The sequence below is a fragment of the Centruroides sculpturatus genome, unplaced genomic scaffold (assembly GCF_000671375.1).
Source record: "Centruroides sculpturatus isolate CEXI.00-Female unplaced genomic scaffold, Cexi_2.0 scaffold304, whole genome shotgun sequence".
Classification (NCBI taxonomy): domain Eukaryota; kingdom Metazoa; phylum Arthropoda; class Arachnida; order Scorpiones; family Buthidae; genus Centruroides; species Centruroides sculpturatus.
Genome location: NW_019384662.1, coordinates 1 through 20,346, shown reverse-complemented (window position 1 = coordinate 20,346; position 20,346 = coordinate 1). Strand labels below are relative to the sequence as shown.

The window sequence follows — 20,346 nt, the reverse complement described above, 5'->3', positions numbered from 1 at the left end:
TGGACGAATTAACGGTTTTAGTAAAATACGACTGGAAATTAAATAATATTTAGCTAAATGTGTGATAAATTTATAAGGTAAAATGAAATGACTAATTTAAAAGCCTTGGTCCGCCCGTTAAATTGTCGTGAGCGCCGCAATTTTCGTCCACTCCGGACGAAATTTGGTGATATTCGTTTTACCTTCCGACGAAGAGCGTTAGATTACTTCTTTGGCGGAAATATTACCTGAACAATCGACATTTTATTGTTGCAGCCACCGGGAAATTTCCCATTTTTAAATATTTTGGCCAACCACGCACTTTTTACCTCATTAAATTAAAAATTTAAACTTTAAAAGAAGACGCTTTCCGTAGTGGCCTTCTATTATTTCCAAAGCCTTTATCGCTCGTCTAATTAATGCCCAATTATTTTCACTTTACATCCAGTCGTAACTGTTCTCGATTTCGAAACGCCTATCTTAGCCTACGAATATATCTCGTCGTAAATACCAACGTATTAGGTAATAATTTCTAATAAATTGTAAAGTAATTTTTAATATTAATAAAAGTGCTTATTTCGAATGTACAGTATTATATTTTTAACTCCGACGTGTTAAAGAAATACAAATACTTAACTTACTGGAAAAAAGTAAAATTTTACTCTATATTAATGAGCCAAGTTGAAGAAAAAGCCAAAATGCGTTGGCAATATAAATACGATACCAGATAGTCTCGTATAAGTAATTTTTCTAGAATATTAACTTTAACTCCGCATTATACCGCTAGATAGACAGACAGACTAGGGGCACTAAGTCGGTCACGCGATTTAACGGTCCGTCTTTCTGGTCGGCCCGGTACCGCGGTATTATCGGTTAGTTTCCCAGTAATCGCGGTGGGTATTGTCGACCGCGAAGAATATCCTACTCGCGCCCGGGCGTAAACGCGCCGCCGGTGTGATCCGGCTGCCGCGCACGGAGACGAGTTCGCGACGTCACTTTTCGTTCCCTCTTAGGTTTTCCACGCGGTTTAGGCCGGTCCGCGCGGGATTCGGTTTACTCCTCGTCCCGGGGCGTAGGAACCGGCGTAGGCGGACGCTTTCCTACGCGCTCCCGTCACGCGGCGGTAACGGCGCCACCACCGATCCGTCTTCCGTCCGTTTGGAAACGGAGCGGGACCTCCGCCCGGCCCCCGAGCCTTCCGGAGGAATTTTGGCGCCGAGCGCGGTCGGGCAGAATTCTGAAGATTTTCGCAGAGGAAAATAGAGACAAGGGGACGAGAGAATTTAACGAGGAAAACTTTAATGATAACAAACAAAGTACGGATACAGAAAAAGACTTAAATTAACAAAAAAGAGGAGACGTTCAGGCGTTCTCTTGCTTGACGAACTTGACGGAGATGCCGTCGCCCGACGATCGGCTTCTGAAGAAGGAGTATAGCAAGAAGGCCACCACGCCCACCACCAGGCCCAGGAACAGCGTGCCGAACACCACTCCCGCCAATCCTCCTGCGGAAGACAATACGTAAGAAAGACGTAGTGGAACCGTCTCAGTTTATTCCCGGACATTCCGAAATTCCGGCGCCGAGTAACCATCCACGGAAGACGGCGGAGGCTACGCGCGCGCCGGGCGTCTTTCCCGCTGCAAAGACGCGCCGCCGCCGGCCACGAGATAGCCTCTAGTCTGCCGGGTGAGGTGGCGACCGGTAGCGCCCGACCGGGTAGGTAGGCCTACGTCGTCGTCCGGCTAGAACTTCACGCCGAAGTCTCGGCTCGGACCTTAACCGTTAAGCCGAAATGGGCCGAAAGGCGGGGTCCGGCGTTTTAAGCCCGAACAAAAGCGAAACGTCGTCGATACTCGCGAAATTTCCATGGGGCCGAGGTTAAAACGAATGGCGTTTAGAAATTTTTCCCAATTGTCCGGACGAAATAGTTTTTTCTCGTTGCCAAAAGTTGCTTTTCTTTATCTTTCGTAATTTTTCCTACATTTATTATAAGATAAAAACGTCGACGTCGAAATACGTTTTAAAAACGCGGAAGAGCTCGGCAAAATAGTAATAATACCGCTTTTCCCCGAAATTAAGACCGGGTCTTGCATTAGTTTTTGCTCCGATAGACGGATTGGATCCTGGCTCGGGTATTTACAAATACTTAAAAGGAATGATAATATAAATTATAATTAAGTATTATCATTCCTTTTAAGTATTTACAAATACTTAAAAGGAATGATAATATAAATTATAATTAAGTATTATCATTCCTTTTAAGTATTTACAAATACTTAAAAGGAATGATAATATAAATTATAATTAAGTATTAATGTTAATAATAATATTTAATTTTATTTAATTATATAGTAATATTATTATTTTATAACTCGATATGACCGTGGCGGGTGGCAACGGACGTATTAAATACCGTCTAAACCGGGGCTTACTTTCCGGTTTGGTCCGGTTTTCCAGGAAACGCGGTAACAGCGAAGAAAGTTTATCTTTTTGCTAAAAATCGGCGCGTTTCTTAAACAATTGCCCAAGAAATGTTTCCTTTTCGCGGGCGAAAAAATCCCTAGATTAACCCCGGCGTTAAAATTGGATTTTATTCGCGCTCGTACGTTTGCAACCGACGGAAAGTCGCACGCTCGATCCGTCGAATTACGAATTATCCGCCTCTATATAAAACTAATCTCGAAGAACCTGGCCGTAAAATAAATAATAATACGATAATAAAAACGAACAATTTTACACTTTTTTCTGACGAAGTTTTACGGTTCGGTGTTCGGCACCGAACCGTAAAACTTCGTCAGAAAAAAGTGTAAAATTGTTCGTTTTTCGCCGACAAAGTCGGGAGAGATAAACGAGTTGGATATTGCGGAAGAGATAAGTGGAAACGACCGCGAATTTCGGGCCGTACGTATTTAGCGGAAAAAAATAACGTGGAAAATATAATTTTACAAAGTGTTTGTTCGCGATAACATTTGTAACGTTACGTAATGTTTTAGATGTATTTTGAGCGGCGCAATTTGAAATTAAAAGAGCAAACGGGAAAAAATTAGCGCCGTCCGCACAGAAAGAAATGCGGTTACCGTGCCATCTCTTTCTTTTAAAATTATATTTTTAGTTATAATATTTGGTAAATTTTAGATTTGCGCGTAAAAATATTCTATAAATAGTAATGTAAAGTTTATCTTAAACCGAACGGCGACCATGTATTTTCTTCGCAGTTCGTAAATAAAATCTAGTCACGTACTGTACAATACTACGATGCCTAAAATTATCACTAAAAAGTTATTTAACGTCTATTTTATCGAAGATCTTTACTAAAAAAGAATGATGAAAAGGATGAAAAACTGCCACTGGTAACTAGAATATATCTTTGTATCGTAATGTGTTAATCTTTAGTTCCAGATTTCGAATTTCGAAATAAAATCTCTCATCGTACTGCTATGGCCGATATCATTCATTTTTTCAATTTAGAAATAAAACGTAGTATCTTTCAATTATATTCTCTAAATTTTAACTAAAGAAAAATTTCGGTTTTTCAACGGTTTAATAGCGCTTGTAATTAGAAGGTTAAAGCGCGGATGGGTACCAATCCGTAGACTTTGTTTTCCGACGGGTCGTATAACAACGTAACGCCACTTATTCAACGGAATAAATCTCTTTTAATACGTTGTTTGTGGATCGAAAACGTAATTTAAAATAATTGAAACCACGACTTTCGCTCGTTTAAATGAATATTTCGTAATAATTGAGAATATAGTACGGATTACGTATTTTAAATGAATAATTATGTTGCTTAATAATCGTTTTATTATAAAAAAACGATAGAATAAATAAAGACGAAGTTGATATTTCTATTTGTTGGTGTTGCCTACTGTTTTCATACTTATTTCATTCGATATAAAAATAAATAAATTTAATTTATATGCATAACTTCCTTCGTTCAGGAACTTTCTTATCATCTCTCGCAAACACATTTACTTTATGTATAAAGCTTGACAGAAAGGTTTTCTTTTATCTTGACGTAATTACATTTAATAGAAATGTTTACTCTGATGTTCCTGTCTTTACTTCGTGTAATGAAAAATACACGTGAATAGAAAAGTAAGCTAATAAAGTAAATTGAGAAGCATTAGGAGATACTCGTTAGAATACGAAAAGTAAATTTTCGTATTTAAACAAGTAGGCTATCTACAAATTCTTCATTTTGAAATTAAATAGCTTTATCCTCAAGAGTATATACGAATTGTCGACGTCTTTTTATTTTGAAATTTATTTCATTAAAGCCTCCGAACGAGAAGATTCTGTTGGAATTATATGGATTAGGATTATATGAATTAGGAAATTCGTGGTTCGAACTCGAGGGAAGGAACCTGCAGCGTATTGCCGGTACGCGGCGCGAAATCTAAACCGTGGTCGAGGAAGTAAGAAACAAAACGGCCACTCCGTAATGAAAATCGGTGTTCCGCTTTGTGTTTATAGACCCGGGTACCACTATTCGCTGGCGCTTTCGTCGCGCCAACCGAGGTACGAGAAAAACGGGCTTTACTACGTCTCGCCGTTGCCCTCCACCGTTTCGTCTTTGCCACTTAATCTTACGTCGAATAAAATAATAATTGTTCTAAGAGCAGGGAGGAACCGACTTTTTCCGTCCGGTTCCGTCCCCACTCGGCACTTACTGGAAGTGTATCCGGTGGACTGGGAACTCTTCTCCGCCACTCGAGGTCTGGCCCAGTCGTCCACTACGTCTTTCTCTGAAAAGAAAAAGAAAAGGTGAGACCGGGTCTACGGACGGATCCGCCGTGTAAAGGATTTGACTCTTACTGGTGTAATGTCTGCATGAAGAAGATGCTTCGGACTTGGTGTCCAGTTGTTCCAACGTCCTGGAATTGAGAACGCAGGACTTTTGGTCCGAGTTGATCGAACACAGGTCGAAGCTGGCGCACGGGAACTCCGACTTTTCCGAACAGGAGGCGGCGCACTCTTCCAGGCTGGACACGGTCAGAGTCTCGGCGTCGGGATCCAGCAGCTTCAGTCTTCCCGACTCCACGTAATCGGCGGCGTATTTCACTGGTCCCGGGAGAAGAAAGTTAGAAACCGTCCCAGAGGAAAGCGGCGCGCCGCGGAAGTCTACTCACGGGCGTAATGAGTGCAAATCTTGCCGGTCTGGACCAGAGGGTCTTTGGTTTCCAGCACGTGCTTTTCGTGCAGTTGACAGATTTTGTCGGATCGACAGTACTCGAAGCCTCGACAGACGAATTCCTCTTCTTCTCGACACAGTTTGGCGCACTCGTTGTCCGACGCCACCCCGGTCTTCTCCTTCCTGCCGGGCAGCGAAGACACCGCCCCCTCGTAGGCCACGAACATCCGCAGGTAGGAAACTGAAAAAAAAAAGACGGAGTCAAGTGGCGAAAGACCTCGCGGACTTTGGCGGGTTCTTCCGGCCTCTCACCCGTGTAGACGTCGCAGCCTCCCACCGTGTCTATATCGTCGTCGATCCGGGCGGAGCGCGACTGCGAGACGTAGAGAGGACTCAGCAGACACCTATTGTCCGTGAAACAGAAGGAGAAGCTGAAACACTGCATGGTTTTCTCGTCCCTGCACTTCCTGTAGCAGTCGGAGGGCGTCGACAACTCTCCCCCGTCCACCACGATCTGAGAATTTTCGGGTTTCTTGAACGTCTTTCCGGACAACACCTTCTCGAACATGTCGCTGTCTCGATCACCCACTGTCCGGGAAGAAAGAGGTGGTCAACCGTCGTCCCGGGTCGGAGGAACCCCGCGGTCGGACACTTACCTTGGAAGGGCGAAATGTCTCCGACGAACTCTTCGGGGTTCAAAGTGATCTGAAACGAGAAGAGATTTGACACTTCGTCGGGAGGGGAGCCGCACGCGCTTCTCTCGGAAATTTACCTCGCCGTCGTCTCCCTCGATCACGATGACCAGTTTCTTTTTGTCCACGGCTTCCTTCAGGTTACTCATCGCCTGATCCAGAGGAACGTCCTTAGCGCTGGTTCCCGCTTCCACGCCTGCGCCGAAAAACGACAAAGGGTAGTTAGACGGGAGCGGATGCGGAGTGGACGGGAAGCGGAAACAAACTCACGTATGTAAAAGGCGCAGTCGTCCACGGCCATCTTCTTGCCCCAGTCCTCGGTCAGATCCAAATTAGCCAAGAAGCACCTTCGTCCGCACACGTGAAAGCCCCTGCGTCGAATAGAATGTTACAAGACCGTTCGTTCCTCCCGCGGAGATTTTCGTCTAGGTACAGTACCTGGCCCGAGACCGTAAATGGCGCCGGCGCCGCTATTCGAGAGGAATTGGGAATGGAAATTAGCCCCGGCGTACGAGTTTTGTATCGGCAAGTAATATTAGTCCGGGGGTGGCCAACCTAAGACACGCGTGGCTCGTAAGGAGAAATCATCTGGCAGGTAACGTATCGTACGATTTCCATTTATCGTCTGTCTTTTTCGATCGTCCATTCAGTTTATCATCCGATTACCTCTTATTCTAATCTTATAATATAATCGAGACGAGTTGATAATAATAAGAGCGGATCCCGAACGGTTAAGAGCTGGAAGTCGAAATTTGGTACACAGTTAGGATACCCGATGAGAATGTACTGTACTCCTGATTTATTTAACTCCGCTGGCTTTTGCTTTGCAAGGGAATTGATACATTTTTTTGCCGTCGTAGCCGCAGTACGTTATTACCCGACATTTCTTTTTAATACTTTATTTACATGGTTTATTTTAACACTGAACAATAAATTGAAGATTATATCCTATAACAAGTTTTGATAAATTCGTTAAAATAATAGTATATATTAACATTATTTATTAGGCTACTTTTTCCTATTGACCGAGTGTAACCTTTGTTGCAGTTCGTTTCTTATTTTCTCATATCTTGCGCATTCAAATTACATATGTGTGGGGTTTTTTCATTCCATTTGCCATCTTATTATGTATCTGTTCTTAATCTCAGTTTTAATGTATTTCTTTGATTAGCTCGCCTCTTTAGCTAATCTATCCGCTCTCCCCTATATGTGCTAAACAGAATTTTAGTATCTCTTTTCACGATTTTTCCTCTAATATCATCTATAAGTTCATTTTTATTATTGTCATCACTGAGTCCTTTGAGTACTGCCTGGCTATCTGTACAAATAGTTATTTCCAAATTTTTCTTTCTCTCGCTTATTCACTCTACTGCTTGGTTTATTGCTACCAATTCCGCTTGGAAATTATTACATTATTAATTTTCCTGTAATACTGTTCCCTAGTCCTGTTATAATATACATACGATGCTCCGACTCCTTCNTTCTCGAACATGTCGCTGTCTCGATCACCCACTGTCCGGGAAGAAAGAGGTGGTCAACCGTCGTCCCGGGTCGGAGGAACCCCGCGGTCGGACACTTACCTTGGAAGGGCGAAATGTCTCCGACGAACTCTTCGGGGTTCAAAGTGATCTGAAACGAGAAAAGATTTGACACTTCGTCGGGAGGGGAGCCGCACGCGCTTCTCCCGGAAACCTTACCTCGCCGTCGTCTCCCTCGATCACGATGACCAGTTTCTTTTTGTCCACGGCTTCCTTCAGGTTACTCATCGCCTGATTCAGAGGAACGTCCTTAGCGCTGGTTCCCGCTTCCACGCCTGCGCCGAAAAACGACAAACGTTAATTAGACGGGAGCGGATGCGGAGTGGACGGGAAGCGGAAACAAACTTACGTATGTAAAAGGCGCAGTCGTCCACGTCCATCTTCTTGCCCCAGTCAGCGGTCAGATCCAAATTAGCCAAGAAGCACCTCCGTCCGCACACGTGAAAGCCCCTGCGTCGAATAGGATGTTACGAGACCGGACGATCGGCCGTAGTTCCGACTCCCGTTCGTTCCTCCCGCGGAGATTTTCGTCTAGGTACTGTACCTGGCCCGAGACCGTAAATGGCGCCGGCGCCGCTATTCGAGAGGAATTGGGAATGGAAATTAGCCCCGGCGCACGAGTTTTTTATCGGCGAGTAATATTAGTCCGGGGGTGGCCAACCTAAGTCCAAAGTGGCTCGTAAGGAGAAATCCTCTGGCAGGTAACGTATCGTACGATTTCCATTTATCGTCTGTCTTTTATCTGATATAATCCAGACGAGTTGATAATAGTAAGAGCAGATCCCGAACGATTAAGAGCTGAAAGTCGAAATTTGGTACACAGTTAGGATACCCGATGAGAATGTACTGTACTCCTGGTTTATTTAACCCCGCTGGCTTTTGCCTTGAGGGGAATTGATACATTTTTTGCGGTCGTAGCTGCCGTACAGTACATTATTACCTGACATTTCTTTTTAATATTTTATTTACATTGTTTATTTTAACACCGAACAATAAATTGAAGATTATATCCTTTAACAAGTTTTGATAAATTCGTTAAAATAATAGTAGGGGAGATCGGGGCAACTTCGGCATGCGGGGCAAGTTTGTCAAGCGCTTTTTTTAAAAAACAAATTAAAAAAAACTTTGATTATAGGTTAGGNGCGCTTCTCTCGGAAATTTACCTCGCCGTCGTCTCCCTCGATCACGATGACCAGTTTCTTTTTGTCCACGGCTTCCTTCAGGTTACTCATCGCCTGATCCAGAGGAACGTCCTTAGCGCTGGTTCCCGCTTCCACGCCTGCGCCGAAAAACGACAAAGGGTAGTTAGACGGGAGCGGATGCGGAGTGGACGGGAAGCGGAAACAAACTCACGTATGTAAAAGGCGCAGTCGTCCACGGCCATCTTCTTGCCCCAGTCCTCGGTCAGATCCAAATTAGCCAAGAAGCACCTTCGTCCGCACACGTGAAAGCCCCTGCGTCGAATAGAATGTTACAAGACCGTTCGTTCCTCCCGCGGAGATTTTCGTCTAGGTACAGTACCTGGCCCGAGACCGTAAATGGCGCCGGCGCCGCTATTCGAGAGGAATTGGGAATGGAAATTAGCCCCGGCGTACGAGTTTTGTATCGGCAAGTAATATTAGTCCGGGGGTGGCCAACCTAAGACACGCGTGGCTCGTAAGGAGAAATCATCTGGCAGGTAACGTATCGTACGATTTCCATTTATCGTCTGTCTTTTTCGATCGTCCATTCAGTTTATCATCCGATTACCTCTTATTCTAATCTTATAATATAATCGAGACGAGTTGATAATAATAAGAGCGGATCCCGAACGGTTAAGAGCTGGAAGTCGAAATTTGGTACACAGTTAGGATACCCGATGAGAATGTACTGTACTCCTGATTTATTTAACTCCGCTGGCTTTTGCTTTGCAAGGGAATTGATACATTTTTTTGCCGTCGTAGCCGCAGTACGTTATTACCCGACATTTCTTTTTAATACTTTATTTACATGGTTTATTTTAACACTGAACAATAAATTGAAGATTATATCCTATAACAAGTTTTGATAAATTCGTTAAAATAATAGTATATATTAACATTATTTATTAGGCTACTTTTTCCTATTGACCGAGTGTAACCTTTGTTGCAGTTCGTTTCTTATTTTCTCATATCTTGCGCATTCAAATTACATATGTGTGGGGTTTTTTCATTCCATTTGCCATCTTATTATGTATCTGTTCTTAATCTCAGTTTTAATGTATTACTTTGATTAGCTCGCCTCTTTAGCTAATCTATCCGCTCTCCCCTATATGTGCTAAACAGAATTTTAGTATCTCTTTTCACGATTTTTCCTCTAATATCATCTATAAGTTCATTTTTATTATTGTCATCACTGAGTCCTTTGAGTACTGCCTGGCTATCTGTACAAATAGTTATTTCCAAATTTTTCTTTCTCTCGCTTATTCACTCTACTGCTTGGTTTATTGCTACCAATTCCGCTTGGAAATTATTACATTATTAATTTTCCTGTAATACTGTTCCCTAGTCCTGTTATAATATACATACGATGCTCCGACTCCTTCTGAACTTCTTGACCCATCTGTACAGATTCTGTTTTTGTCTACGTGGCTGTAGTCTATTCCTTTATGTCCATTTTTCCCCATTCGTATCTTCGCAATTTTTCGTGTTGTTTCATTTCTCTTTCTAGCTCGTCCTCATTTTCCAATAAATCATTATAGGTTTTATTATCTTTTAGTACGTTTCTTATATCTCTTCTTTGTTTAATTTCTAAATCCGAGGGCGTAAGGCCCGCTAATACACAGAGTGCATCGTTTGCAATTGTAATATATGCCCCGGTTATTCTCGGAAGCATTTTGCGTTGTAGACTCTGTATTTTTTTCTTTTCGTACGTATCATTTCCATTCTTTCCCCCAAACTTGGGCACCATACGTAACAACGGGGATAACAATCTTCATATATCTGTGTTAATGCCTTGCCACCGAGGCTCCATTCTTTCCTCGCAACCTTTGCTATTTCTTGGAAAAGATTTCCTACTTTTTTCTCGATTGCTTCCGAGCGAGCATTCCGTAAGAGTTTACTGTCTATCGTCACTCCTAGGTATGTAATTTGGTTATTGCATTTTATTGTTTTATTCTTCATTTTAATGATCTGTTGCCTATTTTCCACTCTGCGCGTTGTAAATGCGATGGCATTTCTCTTTTCTGGGTTGAATTTTAGTTTGTTCTGTTTTCCCATTTCTCTATTCTTTCCAATATATCATTGCACTTTATTTCTATTTGTTTGCGGTTTCTTTCCGAACACACTACCATTAGGTCGTCGGCAAATGCCGTTATTTTTGATCCCGCCAATGTATTATTTTCTAGAACATCGTTTAAAATTATTGACCAAAAATTAGGTGGTAAGCGAGACCCCTGCGGACATCCCGTAGTCATTTCTCTTTCTGTTTTTATGTCGGCATATTCGATATAAGCTCTTCTATTAGTTAAATAATCACATATTAAGCGATATAAATTGTTTGGGCAATTTGCCTCTTCCAATCTTGCAGGAACGAGTGTCCACCACGCATTATCAAATGCCCCTTCGATGTCGAGACTAAGGGCAATCGTCCAGCCATAACGTTTCTTACCTTTTTCTATATCTTTGATAACTTTGGTTATAGCATCCTGCGCTGATCGGCCCTCTCGAAAGCCGAATTGATTCCGTTAAACCATTTTTATGAGTTCGACCAGGTTGTTAAACGATAAACTATCGTTTGTCCGGTACTTTTCCCATTACAGGAAGAAGGAAATCGGTTTATAACTTCTTACCTTACTTTTATTTTTATATATAGGCAATATTTTTGCCACCTTCCACGCGGCTGGGAATACCGCAAACTTCGAACCGGTGTTATATAATTCAAATAGAAGATTTGGATCTATTTTATTTATTTGTTTCGCTATTTCCTGCGTTATTAGGTCATTTTCCGGGGTTTTCCCTTTTTTGAAATTCGAAATCACCCAGGATATTTCTTCTTTCGTAAATGCTGGGACATTTTCGCCACTCGTTTTAAATTGTACGCTTTCCCTTAACCTTTTTTGTTCACGGCAATCTTTGTTTTGATCATCTATTTTAATAAATTCTTTTAGTATTAACTTCAAACCCTCCTCCGCATCGGTAGCAACGGACCCATTTTCCTTTCCGATTTCTGTAAGCCGAAACTTATTTCTTATTTTTCCGGCCGAGATCTTATAAATCAAACCCCAGGGGACACCAGCACTTTGTTGGCAGAATTGCGTCCAACTTCTCTCTTCGCTCTCTTTTATCTTTTCCTCGTAATTCTTCCGTTCTCTCACATAATCCTCTCTAAGGGGCAATTCTTAAATTCTGATGGTCACATTTTTCGTATTTCCTTCGTTTAGCTCTTCGTTTTTTAACGAGTTACTCGGATCGTACCTCACGGGTCCGAGTAACCTCTTTCCTTCGCAAGATAACGCGTCAATACAGTTACGAGACATTATACACGAGTTAAGTAGTAGGCCCACTCGGCTAATGCTAACGTAACGAAATACGTTAGCCCATACCAGGGGTGGCCTATGGAAAAATCATCCGGCACGTAACTTATCGCACGATTTCTTTTCACCACCCGTCTTTTTCAAATATTCTTTTGGTTTATCATACGATCGTCTTTTCCGGCCAACTTTTTTACATTTATTCTAATTAAAGCGTATTCGTTAAATTTCTTTAAATATCGTTATTCGAAGTCTAAAACTTCGGCGCGCGTAAACATTTTTAAAGGTAGGTACGCTTAGTATTTGGCACGCGCACTCAAAAAGGATTGCCATTCCCGGCCTATACAATCGCAAAACAAATTATTACGTCGTCAAATGCGGTAGATCCGCAGAAAAACTCTGGCGCGATATTGTAACGCCGATTTATAAGAAAGGGCATTAATGCGGCTTAAGATTCGACGATAAACGCTAGGTCGGGTTGGAAAAAGTCTCCCGAACCTTCCCGCGTTTACGTACTCGAAAGCGGCCACGCGGGGTTTCCCTCTCCGCGTCGAATTTTCGGCCAGAATCTCTGTCTTTTCGGGAAATCCGCGGGAGGAACGAAGCCCGGGGTAAAAATTTCTCCTACGGTTACGCGTTTGGCTTCCCGAGAACGAAAGCGGCGCCCTTTATCCCCGGGAAGGAAGAAATATCCTCCACTCACGTGCATTTGTCGGCCTCCACGCAGAATTGCGCGCAGTCTTCGTCGGAGTCTACGTTCTGGACTTCCTTCTCCGATTCTCTGGGTTTGTCGTGCTCGTCGCTCTCTTCGAATCTTTCTGCAAAAAGGAGGAACGTTACGTCTTCGAAGGTCTGAACGGAGGAGGAAACAGGAAAAAAGCTTACTCAGAGCGGGAACGCGTTCCGTAAGAAGTCCCAGGACGCTGATTATTCCGGGTTCGAAATCCACCTGGAAGAAGAAGAAGAAGCGAAAGTGGGAGGGAAACGGTCGGCCCGCCACCCGACCTCCCACCCGACTTACCCGCAAGAAGGGCAGACGCAGCGAAGACACCTGCGCCTTGGTGGGTATGGAAGTCCTCAGTTCCTCCCGGACGACGGCCGCCACGTCTTCCGCCGCGGTCACCGTTTCGTCACTTCCTGCGGGTAACGATAGGAATGAAACGGTGTTTCCTCAGATAACGACGGGAATAAATTTTTCGAAACCCAACGTCTACGCCGACGGACTCGGTCTGATTCGGCTAATTAATCACTTTGGATCGACCAACTCTAGAAGGTACTGTACGCGTACCACCGGTCAACGGAAAGGAGACAATTAATAGTACGCGTCGATTCGTATAAATTCTTTCGTTTTCGACTCCATTTTCGTCACATTTCGCTCTTTTACGTCCGATATCGGCGCGATACCAGTAGCGGTTTCTAATTTTGTTTAAAAAAGATTCTTGAAGCGTACGATTAGTACTTAATTAATATTAAACAAATCTTTCGTTTACTTCGCCGGTTATTCGTTCGAGTGTGCGCTATCGCCCGCTTAAACTAACAGAATATATCGGTTTTTTTCCCCTTTCTTAAATGATCGAGCGCTTAAGTACCGCGTAATTTTCAATTCTGTTTCGATTCGTTCCGCCAGCTGTTTTGTCTACCGGCTTAAAAGGGTGCGGAAAGGGAGGACTCGGGTTTCCGGACGGCGGAACGCGCGTCGAAAAGGAACCGGGGATATAGAATTACCCGAAAAGGTGATGAGGAAGTAGCTCTTGCGCGAGGGAACTCCCTCGCAGTCGGAGACGTCGAAGGGACCGAACCGGAAAGTGGGAAATTTGTCGTAGGCGAACAAGTTGTAGATCAGCCGAACTCCCACCTGCAAAAGACGACAGAAGGATTCCGTCAGGCTGGACCGTGGAAAGCGGACGGGGGGGGGGGAAGAAGTACCTACCCCTCCATCGTCGTAATCGGCAACTTCCACCCGGACCGGACTGGCTCCTTCCACTTTTCCGTCCACCGCCACCGACCAGTAATGCTGAAAATAAAAGAAACCGGGTGGCTTTTACCAGTAACGTTCGAGATCGCCGCCACTTTCCGACAAAAGAGAACGACTGTCGAAAACGGGAGAAAAATAGCCGAAAGTTCCGAGAACGAGAACCGATCACTCCCGTGTCGAAAGAGGGCCGAGTCGTTCCCAAAAATTCACGGAGGAAGTAGTAACCGCGGCGACGATGCTAGAAGATTATTTTTTAAATGCCGACGTCGGCATTTAAAAAATATTTTCTAATATAACGGCCTTAATATTCTGGCTCGTAATATAACGGGTGGATCGGTGGTTAATCCGGCCATTTCGCGTAATACGGCGCACTTTGACCCGTGGGTACGAGATATATAGGCCTATATCTGTGTTTAAAGAGTATGGCGACCAGACTGCAAATTTGTAAGTTGGTATAATCGGTATCCGATGCCAGTTACTCTCTACCGGATACTTATACGCGGTCCAGAAGTAATACAAAACTTTTGGGGTCTGGCCGTAAAGAATTCCGGAAAACGGGCGAGAAAAGTGTCGCGAATCCGAGCAAATGAAGATTTACTACGTAATCTTTTGATAACGTCGGACTGGGTAATTACGTCTACGAGAAAAGCGCGCGAGAGTAGTTATTAATCTGCGGATAACGGGCCCCAAATGTCCAAATAACCACGAGGGAAAGCGATAGAAATAGTTGCCGTAGTACGTAATGTGTAAAATTACGTTTCTTTTACGATTTATTGTAATTATTGTAAGTATATTTGGATTACAATTAAATCGTTTCGTTCTTAGTATAATTTTGTCTGGCCAGATTGGCGAAATCGTACGTCGCTTGTTTGATATTCGGCCGCCAATGGCGCAGCGATCTAACACATTTTAAAAATTCTTTATTCCTCTACTGTACGCGTTTTAAAGAATTTTTAAAATGTCTTAGATTGGTCACTCGGTCTGATAAATTCACCCTTACGCCAGGTAACGTTTGTAGCTATATACCTAAATCAAATAGCGTAACGTAATATAATAGAAGGGTTAGAAGTACGAAATAATCTATTAATGTTAATCTTCGCTGTTATTTTCTGTCCGAACGAGGCCGGGCTCGTCCGCTAGCCACGAAATAAGCCTAAACCGGTAGCGGGTCGACCGCCGGCAAGGCGGAGTTTCCGGAGCTTTTTGCCCCAACAAAGTCCCCCCGGAAAGCGCTTTTTCCCGGGCAGAGGACCCTTCCGTCGTTATTCCATTAATTTTGGGGGAGCCGAGTTAAACGGATAAAAGGCTTTTTAATGCCAATTCGATAAAACTCCCGCTTCATTAATTAATAAGAAGAGGCGACGCGATATAATAAAAACCGCATATTAATTAGGAAAAGAATTTTGAAAAATTTTTCGGTTTCTTTTTTTCTCTTCGGAGGGTGCCGGTTCCACTCCCGGTGCGCCACTCGTCTAGACTCCGACCCCGGTGGACACTCACGTTAGTGAAGTAGTAAGTGTAGACGGTCCTGGCCGGTCCTTTCTTTTCTTCCGACGATTTCGGTATCACGGACTCCCACACGTCGCACAGCATTCCTCGAACGTAAGACTGCCGGAAAAATCTGGGTTAGAATCTGAGGCGGAAGTCCGGCTTTCGCCCGCGGATGGCAACTCCTACCCACCTGTCCCAGGTAATAGAAGTCTCCTTCTCCTCCCAGGATTTCTTTGGGCTTCTTCATGCTTCCGATCAGTCCGTCTTCGAAGCTCTCCAACGTCTGGCCGCGGACGGGAAAAGCGTCGCATTTTCGGTCGGCGGTGATATACATCATGCCTGAAAAAGACCCCAATTGGGAAATTAGGGGGAGGACCGGGGAAAGCGGCCGCCCGGGGAGTACTCACCCGTGTTAAAGTCGTAGACGGTGGACTTGGATCCGTCCGGGCCTCCGCGCACGTCCAGTCTGGCCAGTTTCCTGTCGTAGTGGTACCACAGCTGGGGAAAAGAAGAGGGTGAGCCGGGACGAGGCGGGCCCCGAGTCGGAAGAAAAAAAACTTACCCTGAATGGAACGATGGTGTCTCGATTGTTCTTTTGGTCGTCGGTCAGGTTGCGAAATTCCCCGGAGACGAAGAATTTTCCGGAGCGAGCGGGCGGATCCGGGCCCTGGTTCCGCAGTCCCGGGCATCCGTATCCCGACGGAGGCTGAGCGGAGAAAGAGGGATTACAGAAGGATATTGCGGGGACGGCGGACCAACGGAAGTCTTACCCGGAGCATGCGGCTGTCGAAGACGAAAGTCCGGAACATGATGTAGTCCAAAGTCTGCTCGAACATCCCCTCGTCGGAGTCTTCCATCGGCTTTCCTTTTCCGTACAGTCTGACTCTGATCGGAACCATTTGCCGGCTGACGTTGGTGGGCGTAGCCCAATTCTCCTCTGAAAACACGCAAATTTCGGCTTTCCGTCCGTGGCGTTCTCCGTCACTCCCGTAGAATTTGGCCAAATTCTATGGAGTGATGCCCGCGCGGAATCCCGTCCGCTGCCCGAGCTAAAACGAGAGGGAATCCGACGTCCTTTCCTTCGACCGATGCGGTGTCGGGCGCGATAACGGACCGCGGTAGAGTGGCCGATTCGTTCTTCTCTTCGTAGTAATTTAAGAGGTCGAGGCGACAGAGCCGATCGAGGTTTCGTCTCTTACCCAGAGAGATCTGCCGAAAGGGGTGTGGCCGGAGAGTTTTTTAAATGGGAAAACCACCACGGTTTCGGCCTTAACGCGCGAAAATATCTGAAGAATGGGTGCCCGGGCCTTACCGGAAGCGGTTCCGCGCCGGGCCGTACGAAAAGGCAAAGATTTCGGTCCCACCGGGCGGCGGACGGCCACGCGAAAGAAACGGAAGCCCAGGCGCGCTGGTTTAGCGGCGTTTAAATTATCGTTTCTAGAAATAGTTTGACCCCTTTCCATACCTAATCTCGCCCAGAAATTCGTACGAAAATTCCGTGGATGGCTTTCCGGGTTTTCCTCTCTCTTTACTTTAAGGAAAATTACATAAAATCGGCGCAACTTTGGCGAAACGCAACATCGTGGACGGAGGTAACCGGCCGGTAACGTTTCGGTAAAAGGTAGGTTAGATTCTTACCGGAGAAGAAGTAGTCGACCTGAATGTCGTCGTTGGCCCAGTAGTCGCCGTTGAACTTGTGACAGCGAATGCCTTCCACCGTGTCCTTCCCCACGTATTGCATCTAGTAAAAAATAAAAGACAAAGAACCAGCGGTCAACGGAAATCCGCCAAAGTCGAGCGCGCCTTTCTCTTTTTAGCCACGTCATCGAATGCGGGCTCCATCGTAATAAACACAGAGCGGCGATCCAAACTCTAAAGCGATTTAATGACTCTGGATTGGCATTGGATACGAAAACTGTGATTCGGGAAAGCGGACTAACCATAAAGATGAGATGGGTCAAAGCCCGTGCGGAATTAAGGGAAACGAGAGGAGGGCCGACTTCTTTGCCCAAGAGGCAGTACAACTGCCAATAATATCACATTGCGAGATCCCTCTGCCGTATATCAAAAAACTGCTTAGGCAAGAAGCGCTTGTCCGAGTATGTCGCCATTCCGCGAGATACTCGGACGTACGGCGAGAAGGGTAGACACACCTTCCGGTCACTCCCAAATGTGAAGAAAACAGTAAGAGAATTAAAGTGGTTTCCGCTAGACCACCCGAGGACAAATATACTCGGGGCGTTCCAACAGCAAAGAATACTTGGCAAAAATTAAGAGAAGAGAAAGCGCGGTTTGTGAATGCGCTGAACAAATTCGACGTTTAGACCATCTAACGATCGAATGCCTCGATCGTTAGTAAAAGAGACGGATGCAATTGCACATTTCGGATTCGAAAGAGACGGGATGCAATTGCACATTTTCAGCCGTGTGTGCCTGGAAACCGAACGTTCGAGCATCGAGCTAATAACCTCCAAAAGTAACATCCCCTGGCCGCGCCACCACAAGGACTTTCTTCAGAACAAAGAACTGTATACAGCCTTCGATACGCTTGTGAAAAAACACGGCGTTATCTCAACTACCACCTCCAACCGGTAACCCTTCTTCTTTGTACAGTACTTACTACCTGTAATATTTTGGATCACTCGCAGCCATTAGTTGCGAGTGATACAAAATATGTATTAAAAAAAGTACTTCTATGGTGCCTTAATAAAAGATTGATTGCGCCTGCAGGTAATACATTAAGTAGGACTGGTACCACCTAATAAGACAGAGGTATCTTAGAGTCTTTGCGCGGAAAATCCTGGTGTAAGGGTTCGGACGCCAGCTGCTTACCAACACTGTACAGGCGACGAGTAGTCGCAATCGTTCGTTCGACAAGATTCTACGTACAGTACAGTACAGTACGTTACTTTTACGACTGTACTTTTCTTATATTTGTATGTTTGATAAATGGTTTGTAAGTCTAACGTTTACTTAGAAATAAAGAGACGTTTTCCTCGCATTGCCTATGCCAGACAATCACGTAAGGGGAAATGACCGGCATCTAATGAAAAAATAAAGAATTCCGGAGCGGTAAGATGTCATCTGTCCGGCCGTTGGTAAAATACCCTGATACATCCGAAGCGCCGTCTATGAAAATTTTTCGGCCAGGCGGTCAGACGCCATGTCCTAGATCTGGCCAGATCTAGCGCTCCCGCTTTCCGTCTGGGTAGCTCTTTTCCTAATCCTCGAAGGACCTTTACGATTAAAAAAGAATTCGTGACTGGTAGCCTATTTTTCAAATATTGATATAAAAGAAACTAATAAACGATATTTATCCGTTGACCGGAATCACATTCCTGGCGGTGAAGGCCGAGTTAACCCGGAGTGCAACGGGCGCCATTTTGTGGGAGCGCCGATCCGACGTCCAACGGTAGCTTCTCGTTATAGAACTGTACTGCGCCCAGCCCTTTTTTTCATCGTTTGTTCTCCTTTTTTTTATTGTCCGCGGGCGCAGCTTCCCAGAGGATCAAAAGTGTTAAACGCTGGGCTTCTTCGACAATAAAAGCTTTACGCGACCGTTCTCGCCTAAGCTACGTAACTAAATAGGGCACGGAACTTCGGGGGCTCCGCCTCACAAATTATTTTAAACGATTTACGGATAGGGTCGAACGGATTTCTCGGATGGCGTTACCACGCGCGTCTTTCTATATTATTACTTTACGACAATTACTTCCAGCACCTACGCCTGGATCTTCCTTCCGGACTCGATTCCGCAGCCGGTTTCCCGGCCGCGGCCGCGTAAACTACGGGCCGGACCCGGGCCAAACGTTTTCTTTCCCGTTCGTCGACGTCTCAGTCGGCGGAAGCGGGAGGGGGTGGCGGAAAAGGTTACTTCGAGAACGCTTACCTGCGGATTGTCGGCGCCCGATCGGAGTAAAGAAGTGGGGCCGAAGTAGATGGTTTTTCCGCCGGGCGAATACAGCCAATTGGTGAAGTTGTAGTTGAGCAGGTAGTCGGAACTTCCCGCCTTCTCCACCCGACAGGCGTCATCTACGGAAAGAGAAAATTCGGAAGGGTCCGGGGCTTTTCTTCCCCTTTCCCGGCCGGCCGCTTCCGCCGGGAAACGGAAGCGTGGGCCGGAAAGGAGGAGATGCCGAAAGACGCTGACCTTTGAGCACGACGATTTGGTCCTGGGTGGGGTAGAAGAAGACGCTTTCCACCTTTCCTTTCCGGATGATTTCCACTCGGGTCAGGTTCTTGGCCGCGAAGTAATACTCGGTGACGTATATGCTCTCGTCCTGCAAACGGAAAAAACACTTTCGAACCTCTTCTCTTCCGGAAACCGGAAGAAAAGAGGCCGAAGGAGCTCACCTGCGGTCTGTTGTTTATTTCGATCTGAGCCACAAAACCGTTTCGCATCAAGTTGGTCACGTCCGGAAACGAAGGATCTGCGAAGCGAGGCAAATTACCAATCTGTCGACGAGAATCGCGAGAAGTGGTCGAACATTCGGTGACGTCACGGTCGATTGGAGTCGAACGTCGAATAGTTTGCCAGGCATATTTCCGCCCGGTTTCCCCGCGGACGGAGCCTAACGGCGCCACCGTCCGGGTGTCGACGGATGGCGGTGGGTGTAATAGTCGGCGTTTATTTGTTTGCTTAATTAAAATATTTCGTCGCTTTCTAAAACGAACTTATATTCTTCAACTGTATATTATTTTAAAAATGAACAGTTTAAAAATATCAATATTTTTAATGTTTAAATCAATTTTTTCGTCTTAATTTATTTAGAAATTACACCCATTTGTAATAGGGTTTTGCAAAGTAGTTTATATATATTACGCGCAGGCTTTAGGATGTTTATTTAGAGTTAATTATATTACAATAAAATATTTTCTACGGTTTAGTTTTTTGTCTATTTGCAAACGCTTATCGCCCGTCACTCTCTGTTTAATTAATGAGAGAAAAGTCATAACATAGCAGGTACGTCGGAAGATGTCCCCAGAAGCCAGATTCTAGACACTTTTCGTTTACGAAAAGAAAAACTTGGCTAACTTTATCCAAAGT

General features: G+C 44.9%; 1 protein-coding gene across 2 annotated transcripts; it reads right to left on the bottom strand.

Annotated features, from left to right (window-relative positions):
- Positions 1-1,261: 1,261 nt before the first annotated feature.
- LOC111626575 lies at positions 1,262-19,729 on the bottom strand. Of its 2 annotated transcripts, none has more exons than XM_023369990.1 (22): positions 19,653-19,729; positions 19,450-19,579; positions 19,189-19,331; positions 16,938-17,040; positions 16,070-16,236; positions 15,862-16,005; positions 15,707-15,797; positions 15,490-15,638; positions 15,309-15,416; positions 13,764-13,847; positions 13,559-13,688; positions 12,855-12,970; positions 12,719-12,782; positions 12,537-12,651; positions 7,694-7,794; positions 7,504-7,619; positions 7,387-7,435; positions 5,427-5,702; positions 5,113-5,355; positions 4,799-5,044; positions 4,654-4,728; positions 1,262-1,484 (listed from the first exon to the last, which is right to left on the bottom strand). In XM_023369990.1, the coding sequence occupies exons 1-22, from the start codon at positions 19,698-19,700 to the stop codon at positions 1,342-1,344; spliced, it is 2,841 nt and encodes a 946-aa protein (XP_023225758.1). In that variant the 5' UTR covers positions 19,701-19,729; the 3' UTR covers positions 1,262-1,341. The 2 variants fall into 2 exon arrangements, with proteins under 2 accessions (XP_023225758.1, XP_023225759.1); XM_023369991.1 differs by lacking the exon at positions 1,262-1,484 and adding an exon at positions 1,649-2,125.
- Positions 19,730-20,346: the final 617 nt, after the last annotated feature.

Bases quoted from the DNA above. Each gene is read 5' to 3' on its own strand.
- LOC111626575 (XM_023369990.1), bottom strand. From the start codon at position 19,700: ATGCGAAACGGTTTTGTGGCTCAGATCGAAATAAACAACAGACCGCAG. The intron at 12,971-13,558 runs GTAATTCTATAT...CGTTACCCGCAG, and splicing joins CTTCCTCATCACCTTTTCGG to GAAGTGACGAAACGGTGACC. The intron at 5,703-7,386 runs GTAAGTGTCCGA...CTTCCCGGACAG, and splicing joins AGACATTTCGCCCTTCCAAG to TGGGTGATCGAGACAGCGAC.